The 14470-nt window shown below is 39.7% G+C and overlaps 1 protein-coding gene across 1 annotated transcript; it reads right to left on the bottom strand.

Annotated features, from left to right (window-relative positions):
- Nucleotides 1-4105: 4105 nt before the first annotated feature.
- Nucleotides 4106-12509, bottom strand: LOC135482082 (voltage-dependent calcium channel gamma-5 subunit-like). Its single transcript, XM_064761917.1, has 4 exons — nt 12148-12509; nt 8340-8426; nt 7344-7478; nt 4106-5771 (listed from the first exon to the last, which is right to left on the bottom strand). Exons 1-4 carry the CDS (start codon nt 12359-12361, stop codon nt 5449-5451), a joined length of 759 nt encoding a protein of 252 aa, XP_064617987.1. The 5' UTR covers nt 12362-12509; the 3' UTR covers nt 4106-5448.
- Between the last annotated feature and the right edge of the window lie 1961 nt (nt 12510-14470).

The raw sequence follows: 14470 nt of genomic DNA, 5'->3' as shown, positions 1-14470 counted from the left end.
TGTCAAAGGCATATATATAATATCAACAGTAAACAAAGAAAAAATGGCGCTGAAAGAAAATAATTTTCATAGCACACAGATAGGTCTTAAATTCATTTTCACATGGCAATATTATTTTTAATAATGCTGGGAGTGGTTTGTAAACGTAAAGGTAATCAATGACTTATTGATGGCAGATCATTTTTAGTTTTCTTAAGAAGTTTTTGTTCCCATTTAACACATTTCATGAAATTGTATGGAGCATTTTAACATTGAGTAATTCTTGTTTGCATGTGTGTTGTATGTCACAGGTGATCATATTAAAAGAATTCTAATCAATTCGAGGAATGATATAGTCCGAATTTCTGACCAAATATAACAGATAGTGTTATTTATTTGTCAACCTGTACTTGCCCTAAAAATTTTGATGTCTAGTGTAAGCTGCGCCTACCAGCAGCGCCCCCCTCCCTCCCCCAACACCACCGTCATACACACACACTCATACAGACCTAAACGGCAAAACCCAGCCTATGCTGAAACAAAACTTGAAAGGAGTTTTCCGTAGCTATGTCCTTATGTCATTCAAAGTTTAATAAATTATAGGTGGTAATAGCCCCCTTTATGAAATTTAGAGCTCTATTTAAGATTAATGCTTGAAATGCTTGCGTAAGATAAATTGTACCGTGCTAATTTGGAAACCACGATATTTTAAAAGTCAAACTGAATGATTTTGTTCTACTAAACCTAAAGAATTATTTTGTAAGATCAGCCGTTAAAGACCTTAGAAGGTGGTTAGAAGAAAAAAATCAATCAATCTGTGAAAGCAGTTAATCTTTCTGAAATACTGTGCAAGGATTTTGTCCACCCAGCTGACGGCAAGACCTTGTTCTAACGACGGCTTTGTTAAAACCTTACAAATCGCCGTTATTTGGTTCCGACCGACTTTAGTTCTAGGACAACTCCACAGTTAATGGAATTATCGGGAAAAGTACAACCCTTATGTGAACGCAATCTCCTTGGAGCGAAAGTGATTAATCCACTGATTGAAACAGATGATTCTAATTGATAGCTTGATTGATGGGTGATACAGTGTTACACAGTATATCCACTATGGACGGTAGCAGGGAAATGTGTTAGCCTCGGTCGTCTTTGAGGCTGTTAACGGCCTTCTCGCAAACGTGTGTATGTGCTGAGTAACATTTAAACTGCATCAGTGGGATTAAAGAAATCTGATTAAGCTGGCCAACCAACCGTTATAAAAATGTCCACCCACTTTATATAGTACAGAACTTTAACGTATGCTGGCCCTCAACATGACAAGGTTAGGTTAGCAGATATCCCGTCAAATGGAAATAACAGATGAAAGTTTCACGGTTTTATTAAATGGTCGCAGATAACCAGTGCTCACGCTTATCATATTCCCAATCCTCCGAGTGTTCTATACTTGCCCAGTACCTTCCCTTACGCAACGAGCGAGAACATCTATTGGCCACAAGTGAAATATTGAACAACAGAACATTGTCTGTCTCAGATGACAAGTTGGCCCTATATATAGCTCTCGTTCCTCATAGTTTACTTGTCCATAGACAATTCCGGATGTTCATGCAATTGGCAAGAGATATGCTTTTCCCACTCATGAGGATGGCAATACCGCCAAAAACGTCGATCGAAGGGAACTATTCTCCTCGATTGGAAACTGGTTAATTCGTTAACTAAATCAACAGAGCGGAAGGAACAGATAGGGCTCTTAAGCCCATCAGTTAGCTTGTGGCTTTGTGGTCTTCTGTAGCATGTCCGTTACAAAAATTACATTAATAAATGTAAAGGATCCAAAACGATTTAGAGCGTCCCAGAGGGACTTCATTCAATTTGAACCCTTTCCGTCAAACAGCTTCCGCCGTCCAGTTCTATTTTAACCTACCGACTCCAATTTGTGCTTTATCCACAACTCTCTGTCCCGAGGGTCCCCCACAGCGTTACATACATTCGCACCGGGACCGTCTGGCCACTACACAAACAGCCCTTTTCGTGACGTAATTGCTTTACCACTGTAGAGTTGACCGCGCTGGAGCGAGAACAGATCGGATCTAGCTGCCAATATGGCCATTGCGCAGAAGGTTTAGCGTGTCACATCAGTTGAACAGTGTAATATTTATAATCAATCATCAAGAACACAAAGATCGCTCCTCCAGAATAATTGTTGATCAGATCACATTGAGGACAGAAATTTCGGAGCCTTGCCCACAATGACCATGGATAAATAACGCCAGGTTTCAGAGACTCGTTATGGTGTCTTGGCCATCAACGTGGAGATAAACTAGATTCGTCTAACGATACCCGCGTGTGTTCCTCTCTAATGTTTTTTTTTTCTGATCATTTTCTTTCCTTCCACGTTGCAATTGTCTCCCCAGAATTCTGTAACAATCTCCCACCCAATTCCCCATCTAGTCTTACTCTGAACTCTGATGCTCAATTCCGTCCTGACTGAGCACTTTGCGTTGGCCCGGTGACATAGCACCGCTCGTTTCCACAAAACAAAACCCATAACAAGGTAGGCAGTGGTAATTAACGCACTGACACAAGACTTCTCAAGGTTCATCTTGGTCAAACACGATGGTGTTAACGAATACACATCGTACCAACACTTTATTCATTGAGCTGAATTTGCGCTTGTACTGAGAGTAGCACCTATATGGGCGAAGGAAGAGTACGCTTTGTATACATATTGTCACAACGAAAACAATCCTAGTGCTACTTTGTTCCTTAGAGCAAAACTGTCACGTCATTCATCAAGCTAACCTCATTCATATATTTGGCCACATACGCAAGAAATACTGTCAGCATCTTGTTTTTATTATCTATATCATATGCAAAGACGAGAGACAACCAACAGCTGTCAGGGAGGAATCTCGTTGTTTCAGTGTTGGGAGAGGTTAAGCTGATATCCTACACCGGTAACCAGACGCTATACCATCATGTATAACAAGTACAGAAGCGATCGTTCAGTAACATCAACAACAAACTGGTTCCTGTTCGTTCATACAGCTATGTTATTGCGTGTATAAACACATTAGCGATTAATTTCCTGAGTTAAAACAACAATGTTATCAGGGCACATTTCTCCATTTTCTCTTGGCGCAAAATATGGCAATAAAATCATCACAGCCTTCTTGATTTATTTGATTGGTGTTTTACTCAAGAATATTTCACTTATATGACGGCGGAAACAAGCGTCAGTCTTCTTGAGAATTATGTGTTATTACACCACTGTTGGAGTAATCATCGACTTAATTGGTTGTTTTTTGGTTAACATCATGACATGTGGCAAGTTTTCTTCTTTGTTTAGCAACGACAATGAGATATTCCTTTAGCTTATTGATAATAAATATCTTGGCTCTTGTACGACTTGCAAAACACTATCGTATAAGGTGTCCCTTAAAAGAAAAGATGACGAAAGCATCAGGACTGGCGGTGTTAACTACCCTCATGGACTACACAGGACCAGGGCATTCTTCCACAGCCTCTGATACAATAGTTACAAAGTCAATGAGATAAAAATGTTATGAAGATAACTTCAAAAGGAAGTTATTCACCGTATGGAGTTTCACAAGTTTGAAAATTTACTCCAATGAGGATTTAAGCTCTTACATCTTCACAAGATAGGGTGAAGAAATTGTTCTTGTAAAACGTTCTTACATGTAGACCTCGCTATTTAATAGCAGGTATGTTACTGCCAAGTCAACCGCACTATCCTAAATCTAGTTTGCATTGAACAAGCTTGAAAGAGTTTCCAAATGTACACTGAACCAATTAAAGATGGAGGAGATCCGATCCTGAATGACAGAGTGCACCCTTGTACAGCTATAAACCTAGATCGCATGAAGCTCATACAGGTTGTCATTTGACCTCGGCAATAGATGCTCATAACGAAATGTCTCTGTGTACCCATCAATCCATCAATGAGTCGGCCTAAAGTCAGCAAATCGAGCACAGGCTCTCTGCGTCTTCCACAAGCAGATGACACAGGGAACAATCATTCAGGCTAGCATTAAACATTAATTTATATAAAAGAAATGAATTCGTTTCAGTCAGAGAAAACCACGTGCAGTTGTTTAGAAACGCCATACATTTATTGTTAAAAGTGAGATAAGATGATATAGCTCACACCATAACAAGAAATTTGATAAGAGCAAAGCTATAATGTCATACATATACATATATACAAGCACATTTCATATACGTAATCATATACGTTGAGTATATGGAACACATTTGGGAAAGGCACATTAAATACGGGTTGCCTTTTCAGCATTGTCCATGGTGATATATGCGGGGCTTTTTGTGGTAGCTGAGAAACGGAAGGATTATGGCATAAAAAGAGGAAAAAAATTCGTAGAGAATGTGTGCATTTTCAAGAATCTTAACGTGTAATTTTAAGGCTCGATTAATTTTCAAAAGTCGCAAGACACATGTGCATCCAAAGCAGGCTGCATTCCTTATTATAACTTTAATAACATATGCAAGGAAGTCTGATTTATATAACGTTAACATTAACATAAAACAATTGTCCCTTTGCGAGCTGACATCGAGGTTACAGAGAAAGGGTTCTTCAAATATTTAACAGAACCTCCATAAATTGACAGATAATATCAGTGTGAAGAATTGTCCTAGAATTGTTTCTCTTCTTTTTCACAGTTTCTGCAATTTGGACGGGTCTTAAACAGCATAAGGTTTTCCAATAACTTGTCCACGCTCTGCGCAATCCCCCAAGGCAAGGAGAAACCTTATATTACTTGTTAACCACAGCAAATGCAAACAAGGTTGTGATCGCACTATAAAGAAGAAAGTTCACTAGCACTCACTTTAGTGGGAAAGGTTACATGGGACAACAAATGCCCAAAACAAAGGACAAAATCAGTGAAGATTAATACGATAAAACAAATGCTTCTAGATTGTGAAGATTTTGTTACTAGATTGACACCAAAATGAATGTGATAATGAACTGTATTTTCTGTCCGTCCATCTTCAATTCATAACGTCATTGGCAATAACGTCGAGTCCTCCATAGCTAAACGGTCTTTTTGTGAGGCCAGTGTTCTGGTGTTCTGTAAATAGGTGATGCTAGGTTTGCCACTTTAGTAGATCAGGGTTTTTAGTATTCCCTTACTAACTTTTTTCTTCCTAGTAGCTACTAGTTTTACGTGTTTGTCTTGAGTTAATCAGTGTTGTTTTCTTCTGTATATCTGTGTTGCTAGCCTTATTCTTTCCTGAGTTCCCAGCTCAAGATCTTGTTGCCAGCTATGTTTCTCTCAGTAGATGCTACATTTGTCCTGCTCGTTTCGTCTTGGAAATCGGTATGTTTGGTTTTGTTTTAATCAGTGGATCGTTGCAAATAGCTTTGTCCGAATCGACTGACTGACATTGCTAACTGTTCATCTCGGTTGGTCGGTATTGCTAATTTTGTCCATCTCAGTAGATCGGTGTTGCAGATCCCGAAGGCTTACATCTCATCTCTTCGTCTGTATCGTCGTATATGTGAGCACTGAGCTGCAGTTTGTCCTCTAACCCTGGAATGATTCGGAGAATGTCTGATCGACGGGCATTCAAAGTGATGTGAACAGAAATGCACATAACGGCAGCCAGCTCCGAACACACAAACGATATTCCGACAAATACGAAAGACCATCCGTATTTGTAAGAGAACATTGACCCGTCTTTTGATTTAATCCCGTGGCCTACCTCATCATTTATGGCTGATATATACAGAATCATACCCACGGCCACCAGCAAACCTGAAAATATAGACGTAAGACACTCCATTAATTTTTTTTTTATATTTGGAATGTTTGGAACAAGCCAAAATAGTGTAAAAGAATACAACATGGAAAATAAAACCAGATCAGCGACGGCAGTGTGATAGTTGTCACATGGTCACAAGAAGAATTAGACATAAACAAGTGCAGATTGGTAATAGCAGTTCATTAGACTACACTGATCCAGAATTACTCAACATGCTGATTTGTCATCACATAATATGAATCCTACACAGTGGCTGAGATCTAAATTTAACAGCTGTCGGCGGTGGACATGAAACGTTTTCGTTAAGGTAGAAAATGAATAAATTTCAGATTAAATCGATGAAATGAAAACAAACGGCTCTCGTGAAACGCTGCGCAAACATGAATGTGCTAACCTGGATGAGAGCGTTTGGTCTGCATTGGTAGAAAGGTCAAATTCGACACCTTCAATGTGGATAAAAAGCCCAACCTACTGTCTATATATAGGCCTAAAACTAGTTTTCAAGGTAGACTACAAAATAACCACGTGAAATTCGTCGCATATGCCGGGCTATATAAAATGTATTAAGCAATGTCCATGCCCGGTGCGAGGAGGATCGGCTCTGGTTTATTTCCCGGAAATTGTGGCTGATCTAGCAGGCCATATGGACACACAGATACTGTATCGATACTGGCTTTGTCTTCGTATAACACCGCAAACCAGAGTGAGTGTCAAGCTGGTTTATCAGGGCAGCTGATTTGTCAGGGCAGCTGGTTTGTCAGGAGTTGTCACGCGACATAAGGCGATATCACAGGACGTTGTAAATTGACTCAAGTTAAATGACTTAGGTCGTCTCATTCTGACTGAAGCAGCACTGAACAGGACATGATTTTTGATAACTATATCCCTGTGAATTAAACAACATGGGATTCAAAATGTTCCCTGTTATTATCACATCTGTTTTAAAAATAACAAAATGGCATGCGATGTATACACTGGTATTATCGGACCTGCTTATAAAATAGAGCAGTCACATGGCATGTCACAGTATTACTTTATAATATATGAAGCTGGAACCAGCTTCATGTAAAACCAACAAAAAGTCTCTGTAGGAGAGCTGTCTACCATGCATGTATATTGTTAGCAATGCAGGCCAAGTGAACACTAGAGACACGCGAATTTGGCAGTTTTGGAATCATTGGACAAACGAGTTTTGGCTTAATCCCTGGCTGTTCGAGCCAGGGATTAAGCCAAAACTCGTTTGTCCAATGATTCCAAAACTGCCATATCAATGGGGTGACCGTGTCCCCTTGCCCAGTTATATCCAGCAATATTGATGTGCCTGTTTGTTCCAACTAAGCAGCTTTTATAGTTGTACTCGACTTGCATGTGATTCCACAAAGCCAGTTTTGACTTGAATCAAAATTTGAAATGTGTATTATGTGCATAGGGGGTAAAATTGGGAACACTTAACCAGTTAAGTTAAAATTCGAACCCAAATAAGCTGTGTATTCGTCGAGGTCTTCAGCTTTGACAGAACTAAAAATCGTGTATTTCAAACTCTTGGTAGTGGAAGAAAGGCTTACCAGAGAAAATGTACATGACGGCAGCTGCAATTATTGTGGCGTTTTGCTTAATTCCTCCGACCACACCTAAACTAAAACCCAGAACAACAAACACCAAAGCTGCCACCTGAGTCGGTGCTGACACTCGGATAGCTCCTGAAAACATGAAAATGTTAATGAGCATCATGTGAGTATTAGAGATAAACACTCATCACCATTTAGTGTGGATATGTATTGTTAGGGTGATCATCAGTAATCAACAGGTAGTCTCAGCCCGTGTTAGTTGTGTTTAAATATATGACGTGACAACGAAGTGTCGACTGAAATAGTTTGAGCACTTGTGCAGAAAATACAGAACAGGGTGTTTCTCGAGAGAAGGAATTCCATGTGAAAAACATGGACAAAAGCTAGCGTTGCATGTGGTTAACAAAAAATTGCTAAATTGCCGGTGAACTGGTTAAACGATGACAGTGTTGATAAAAGGGTCAGTGTACGTGAGTATTTTGAAACATATAGACAAAACATTGCAACATGGAGAATTAGCAGCAAACAAGCGATTTCCAACGTACTAATGAGCTATACTCGATGACAGTGACAAAGTGGCGGGTGTTGTGTTATTGTCATTTTCACCGTCAGCCAAATCTCATTAGGAACTGCTGTGTTGTGGTTAATGTGATATATCGATGAGAGTCTATGATTCCACGTTCACCTATCTGTCACTGCTCGTAATGGTTGATGTTTTTACACAGTTAAGACAATAACTCTTCTCATATAGACTAGGCTCCGGTAAGATAGAAACTTCGTCTTTAACATGGGTATGATATTAATATTTAGCCAAATGAAAATACGTTTCACCATATCTATTATATATATATTGTTCCTATGTGGTTTCAGGCTAAGAGGAACGGTTGTGATTTCCCAGCGGCACAAATATTCAGGCCGTAACAGAAATGATCATGGACTTCGCGTTATCCATATTCATGAAGACATTGGTAGTTTTCAGAAGCACTACTTTACGTGTTATCGAAATGGATATGGTTGCCTCGTCGTGTCGGTCCGAGTCTTGCTGGAAGTATTCTATGTGAGAACAAGCGGGTGGAAACTCTGCAACGGAAGCAAACATGGAATATCAATAAAATTAGAAAACTCATTGTCACTTAATGAAGTTTTACTATAAGGTTTATGTTTTGCTGGCAGTATTTCAGCCATGTCGTAGTGAACAACTGTATAATGCACAGGACCTGTAGGAGATGCACTTATCTCATGTTGTTTCGATCTGCAATAAAAGGGATGTATGTGGTATTTTGATTAACTTTGCTGTTTATGTAAACGGCTAAAATCAAATTATTATCCAGGTATACACCAACAGAGTGTCAAATTTCTCGTCGTCTTAGAAATTTAGGTTTTATTTGGTGTTTGGCTTTGGAAAAATAAAAACGAGTTGAGTCATATTTGGAGCACTGACATATTTTAGAGACCTAAAAGAGTTTCTGTCATTACGCAAGGTGTATTGGAGGCCAAGAGACGATGCATTATTTCAACGATGGCGCGAAGGCCATGCAGTGTTTCTGACACTATCAGAGAGGGTCTGTCAAACAATAAAAGTCTGATTCTGCCATTATTAAATCGGTTCCTTGCAAAGCCACAAGAGTTTGTGTTTCTGTCACTTTTCTGGCACTTCCCTTAACAGGCTACGGTGTTACTGTCAGTGTTTCATCGCCTTAGCCGAGATCGCAAAGTAATGCCTTCACCTCTACAGTGGTTCACTTGGAAATCGCTTTACACCCCATTCACTATTGTAACCTTCCATTGGTGTACGACAATAATCAAATAAATAAATAAAAAAATAAATGACAGCGATTCTGTTAGTTTGTTGTTTTCGCCTTGACAGCATTTTACTTTGAAATCACTTGGAACATCCGTTATCATTACAGATATTCAGTGTTTTTTCTAGATCACAAGATAACCCGTCACCTTAACATCAGTTTGCTTTGAAATCATTACAACAATTTTACGTCTATTGTGATCAGAGGGATCTTGTGTAAATATTACATAACAGCGGTTAATTGATTATCGTTTGTGTGTTATCGATACTAAATTTACTGCATAAAACCGTTCCGTTGCTGCTTATTCCACTTAATTCAATAATTAATATTTTAGTGTGTTGTCATGACCGGATGTGATTATGGCTTGTAAGTTGCCACTGGTTAAGAACGTACATTAACAGTAAGAACTAAACCCTAACTGAGGTATATTTACCCGTGGCCTGATTTCCTCGGTTACTCCTAACCATTTGCTAACATCACTCTGTCGTCGATGTTCTGAATGGCATCTGTGATGTAGTCTTTTATGTTGTATTCATGTATAAACACGGATTCTAATGGTGGACTAAGCAGTCCCGAGGCCTGATCCTTATGCATAGTTTTCATGTGATTGTTTATTAAATGTAATGACAACACTGACTTTTGAGTAATAATAAACCTAAGGTTTCTAATAAATTGCAATTAACGTGACAGCATTGTTTGATCATCCTACCTAAGTCTTGGTGCTAGAAATATTTAAACATTTTCATAGAAAAGATGCCCGATTTCATCGATTGCTTGTAAACATTTGCTAACTATTACACTGTCGTCGCTCCTCTGGTTTTACTCTCTATGTTATTGGCTTATATATTATAGAAATGGTTTGGTTTTATTTATTTATTTTGATTGGCGTTTTACGCCGTACTCAAGAATATTTCAGTCATACGACGGCGGGAAATGGTTTGGATTTTGAATTTTTGAATTTTTGAATTAAGTGCGGTCCATATGTAATGATCGCGTGGAACTGAATTAGTAAAGTCTTGTATACACATACAGTGTCAAACAATTTTACGTTATGTGTAATTTAGATTAGTATATAATAATTAAAATAAAAAGGGCATATCTTTATTTATTAACCTAAATGACTCTTACGGCACGTTGAGTGTCTGAAATCATTGTAGAAACACACACCTCTTTGTGTTAGATGGAATACATTAAATAAAATGGGCATATCTTTATTTATTAACCTAAATGACTCTTACGGCACGTTGAGTGTCTGAAATGACGTAATGATCATGCAATATTTGTGGTCATATGCATGGAGGCTTCTTACGTCATTGTAATCATTGTAGAAACACATACCTCTTTGTTAGATGGAATACATGGAGACGTTAATTGTAGAGACAGGCAATAATATGGAACCGTTTAACGGGAATCGTTGAAATCAGCGATTGTGTGGCAATACCATATAAGCAAAGGGATTAGAGGGCATAATAAATCCTGTTGGCAACGCAATAATCAGGGTCGTTATGGACCATGCGCCAATAATTGCAGTCATCATGGAAGAGCCATGTTCATTAAAGCTCTTGTTATTGCCCTCTTGTAAATTAAGCCCACAGTAAAGCTGGACCAAGCCGCCAGGCGGACAGCAAATCTTTGTTTTGACAGGCACGTAGTATTAGATAGGGTTCACAAATTCTAATATATACGAAATAAATCAGATATATGATCGAGATAAAGAAAAAGACGTCAAACGCCCAGATAAATCATTTTGACTTAGATCGCATGGAGTATGGTGTAGTGTTGGAGGAGACTGGATCCAAAAAAAAAACCGAGCAGGCTCAGAGCATAGTTCGTCTGGCTTTGAAAATCCGCTTTATATGTTTTATATTAACCGATACGGTGGCTTTGTCCCAGAACCGTTGTCTCGGCCCGGATAGTGTCGTGGTAACAGATGTTTCCAGATTAAATATCTAATCTCTTGATTTAATCGAAATTCATGCAGGGAATGTAGCGCTGTGATCCTTAGGCAATTTGGTTGACCGGTTCGCGTGGTGAATCCCACCCCATAAGGAAACAGGTGAAGACTTAACGGTGCTGGGGAGAGCAAGCTACAAACGTTGGCACCGAGTGCTTGTGTGCATATCAATAGCTCTTTGTCAAGGCGACATGCTGTAGCACAGTATTTCAATCGACGTATGATCGATGTGGATGATTTCAGCTTGATTCTCTTATCCCATGTATAGGCGGACCACTCGACCTTGGATTAAATGGCCGTTATATATGAGAATGTTTACTGCACTAACATTGCGGAGCATCACGCTGTTTCCGACGAGGGCTTTGTGCCCTTAACTCGACAGCTTTGGGGCCACCAATACATATATCGGTATTAAGTTTACTCTCATTGTCGCTTAACATTGATTTCCCGTAGGTGGTACAAGTCCACAGTGACGGGGAATATTCCACGTGCAGGGGACATTAGCGGGAGAGTGCCAGGAAATTAGATGAAGAGAAGCGGAATAATCCATTTCAGTTGTCCCATTGGAAGCCTATAATGTTGTAATATATTCATTCGGGCTATTAGGCTAACGTACCACTAATACTCTGGAGGAATACAATGGCGGAAATCTTAAGCTTATTGTTTTACACTTGAAGAAAGCTATTAAATTCTAGCCACTTAACTATACTGGATTTTCAGGCTGCTTCGTTTTTGTTGTAGTCTCATAAAAGGAAATAGCCGCAGAACGGACGCGAGAAACAATTCAATTTGGGTAACTTGTGAAACTTTGAATAGCTTCTAGAGATCTATATGGCTCTTAAAGCTTTTAACCCAAAGTAAACGTTTTCACAACACCAGTGAGGAAATGACAATATATATTCACAGGAACTCTGGAGAAACATACTGGTGGACATTTCCTCTTATTATGAATCATCCTGGATAAAATCTGTTTAACCTTCTGGAGAAACCCCAACAGCTCCTCAAATAAACACAATAATTATTGCTGTGATAAGTGCGAACTTACCTTCAAACATGACACACATCTTCCACAGGCCTGAGCGCATTTGTATCTGGGTCTCTATGGTAAAGTTCTCCATCATGACATTATTCTTGGTCGCCTCGGTTGTGTACAGCCAGAAGTCAGTGCTGACTCCCAGCGTCAGCGTGCACAGCGCCACGGCGCCCAGGCACAGCGATGTGAAGATGATGATTCGCGGGGAACAGTGCATCTCCGACATGAATCAACACTTGTCCGTATACCAACGCCAGGATACCGGGGTGTTCTAAAGCCAAAAATAGACTTTTCTAGACGCTAGGTTCAAATCCTATGAAAGATGCATCTCTTTCTTCAGAAGTTATTCATGTTTCACAAAAGTTTAAATCCATTTTTCGGATATATGGAGACTAAACTCCCTAATGCAAAGTATTAGTCGAACCATAGGGTCTAGTCTAACTATTTCCACAATCTGAGTCATGTACCTTTTTATTGTGTTCTCTGTTTCAAATTTTTAAATCCAGCTGTGCCGTCTTCAAAATTTAGTAAATAAGTTATACTCCAGCACAAAAGCTCCTCTTCAGTAAACAGCCATGCTCCCGCAATCGCAATGCAAACATTCAGTTTTTTCTACAAAATATGCAACTGTTTTAATTAAAGGAATCAAATGATACGGAATAATAGCGCACAACTATTTGTCAATGTCAGAATATTAAAACGCCAAGATCTGAACTTGCCATTAGAGATTATTCCATTTCCCTAATTATTTCCAAGGCCAAGAATCATTTGCTTTAGAACAGCAGTTCTCGTTATCTCCTACTATGGTAACATCTAGCTATCCAGCGAAGCAAATTCGGTAGCAACACGTGTGAACAGTACGGAAGCCGACAGGAAATGCTGCATGGCGCTATCTTGTAGTCACTCAGGTATGAAGAAAAGTCCCATACTGAGCACCTTAGTAGCTACACCAGACATTCAAGGGTGCTCATTGTTTCCGATAGAGGATAACCATGAACACATATCTAAGCCATGACCAAACTTAACTGTGGATAGCGCCTGCCAGTACGATGCGCACTTCTCCCTGCAGCAGACTATGATTCGTGAGCCCACCAAAGTTTTGCACACACCAATTTAATTGCTTTCTGTCACTTCAGATCGACGTCAGCACTACATCATTGTCTAGTACAGGAAACAGTTTTCACACATGGGTTGTTTGTATGCAAAAATGCTCAACACGTCCAGAAGTGGTGTCGGAAGACCTGAAGGCCCAAAATCCGCGTTCCAGCCCAAATTCTTCCTTGGAAATATACTTGTATGCGGGTGGTGGATGGAGTCCGGCTCTCAATGCTGGCTAAATGTTGGTAGCTGGATCAAGGCACGGAGACTCCGGCAATCAATATAACCGTGGCAGTACACAAAAGGGAGCTGCTGACTGCGGCCCGGCCATCGGCCGCCTATTTATGGAGTGTGGTATCCACAGTGTCCCGGCAGACCAACAGTATAGGTGTCAACCGTAATCACACATATGTCTTTATGCCCTGTAACCGACAGCTTAATATCGTTACGAGTTCTTCGCATAACAAATTGCCTATGTAAGAGTCCCAAATAGCGAACCCATTGCGTGCCATTCTAGTCCAAGGAAATTACGCCATAAAGCGATTAAACAGCTGTATCTGGCTCATGTCCAATGTGTATAGATATGGTCAAAGGAACTTAGCTAATGAGCGTTTGGTATGAAGGCTTTCTCCGCTGGTACAGTGACGAGGAAGACGCGGAAGGGTTTCCGGGGGTCCGTGCGGTTTAAATAATACAGAGAGCACTTACTGTGACGCTTAGCACTGCTATACAGCCAGCAGAATGATAGATGTGAGTGTTTTAGAATGATTATTGTGTATTGGGTATTTGTACAGAATCCCGGTTATTGTCATTTAATTTTACAACGTACGTGTATGGTCATGCTAATATAAACAGAATGCAAGGCGCCCTACAATTGGTATAAAGACCCTGCTTTCTTCCGGTTTTAATGCGCTTCGAAAAATTACGACAGGCGGTGGCGGAACGGGTGTTGCCCATTTATCACTTCAAACCGCTTAATGTTAGCTGTAGAAAAAGCTAGAGCCTCATTCTGTACATAAGACGTTATTGTGCTTACTTTTAGGTTCAGCTTGTAGGGAACCTATATGAAAAGGCATTTTTACCTCTACAATCGCGTTCTGTCCTTCCTGACGTTGATAATCAACAACGCACTGATTTTGCAAGGTATTGCCCGAGTGACACCCAAGTCAAGCATATTGGCTTATATTTTATTATGGTTATAAATATAGCTTTCTATTCGTACCTTAAACGAGAAGGT

The sequence above is a fragment of the Liolophura sinensis genome, chromosome 1 (genome assembly GCF_032854445.1).
Source record: "Liolophura sinensis isolate JHLJ2023 chromosome 1, CUHK_Ljap_v2, whole genome shotgun sequence".
NCBI classification, from domain to species: Eukaryota; Metazoa; Mollusca; class Polyplacophora; order Chitonida; family Chitonidae; genus Liolophura; species Liolophura sinensis.
Note: the sequence above shows the minus strand (reverse complement) of the source record. Positions and strands in the feature narration are given on the sequence as shown.

What these genes read in the sequence shown, in the direction of transcription:
- LOC135482082 (XM_064761917.1), bottom strand. Translation starts at nt 12,361, where the DNA reads ATGTCGGAGATGCACTGTTCCCCGCGAATCATCATCTTCACATCGCTG. An exon ending in GATGTGTGTCATGTTTGAAG is followed by an intron (nt 8,427 to 12,147) that starts GTAAGTTCGCAC and finishes CTTCCGTTGCAG; the next exon opens with AGTTTCCACCCGCTTGTTCT. An exon ending in CATATCCATTTCGATAACAC is followed by an intron (nt 7,479 to 8,339) that starts GTAAAGTAGTGC and finishes TCATGTTTTCAG; the next exon opens with GAGCTATCCGAGTGTCAGCA.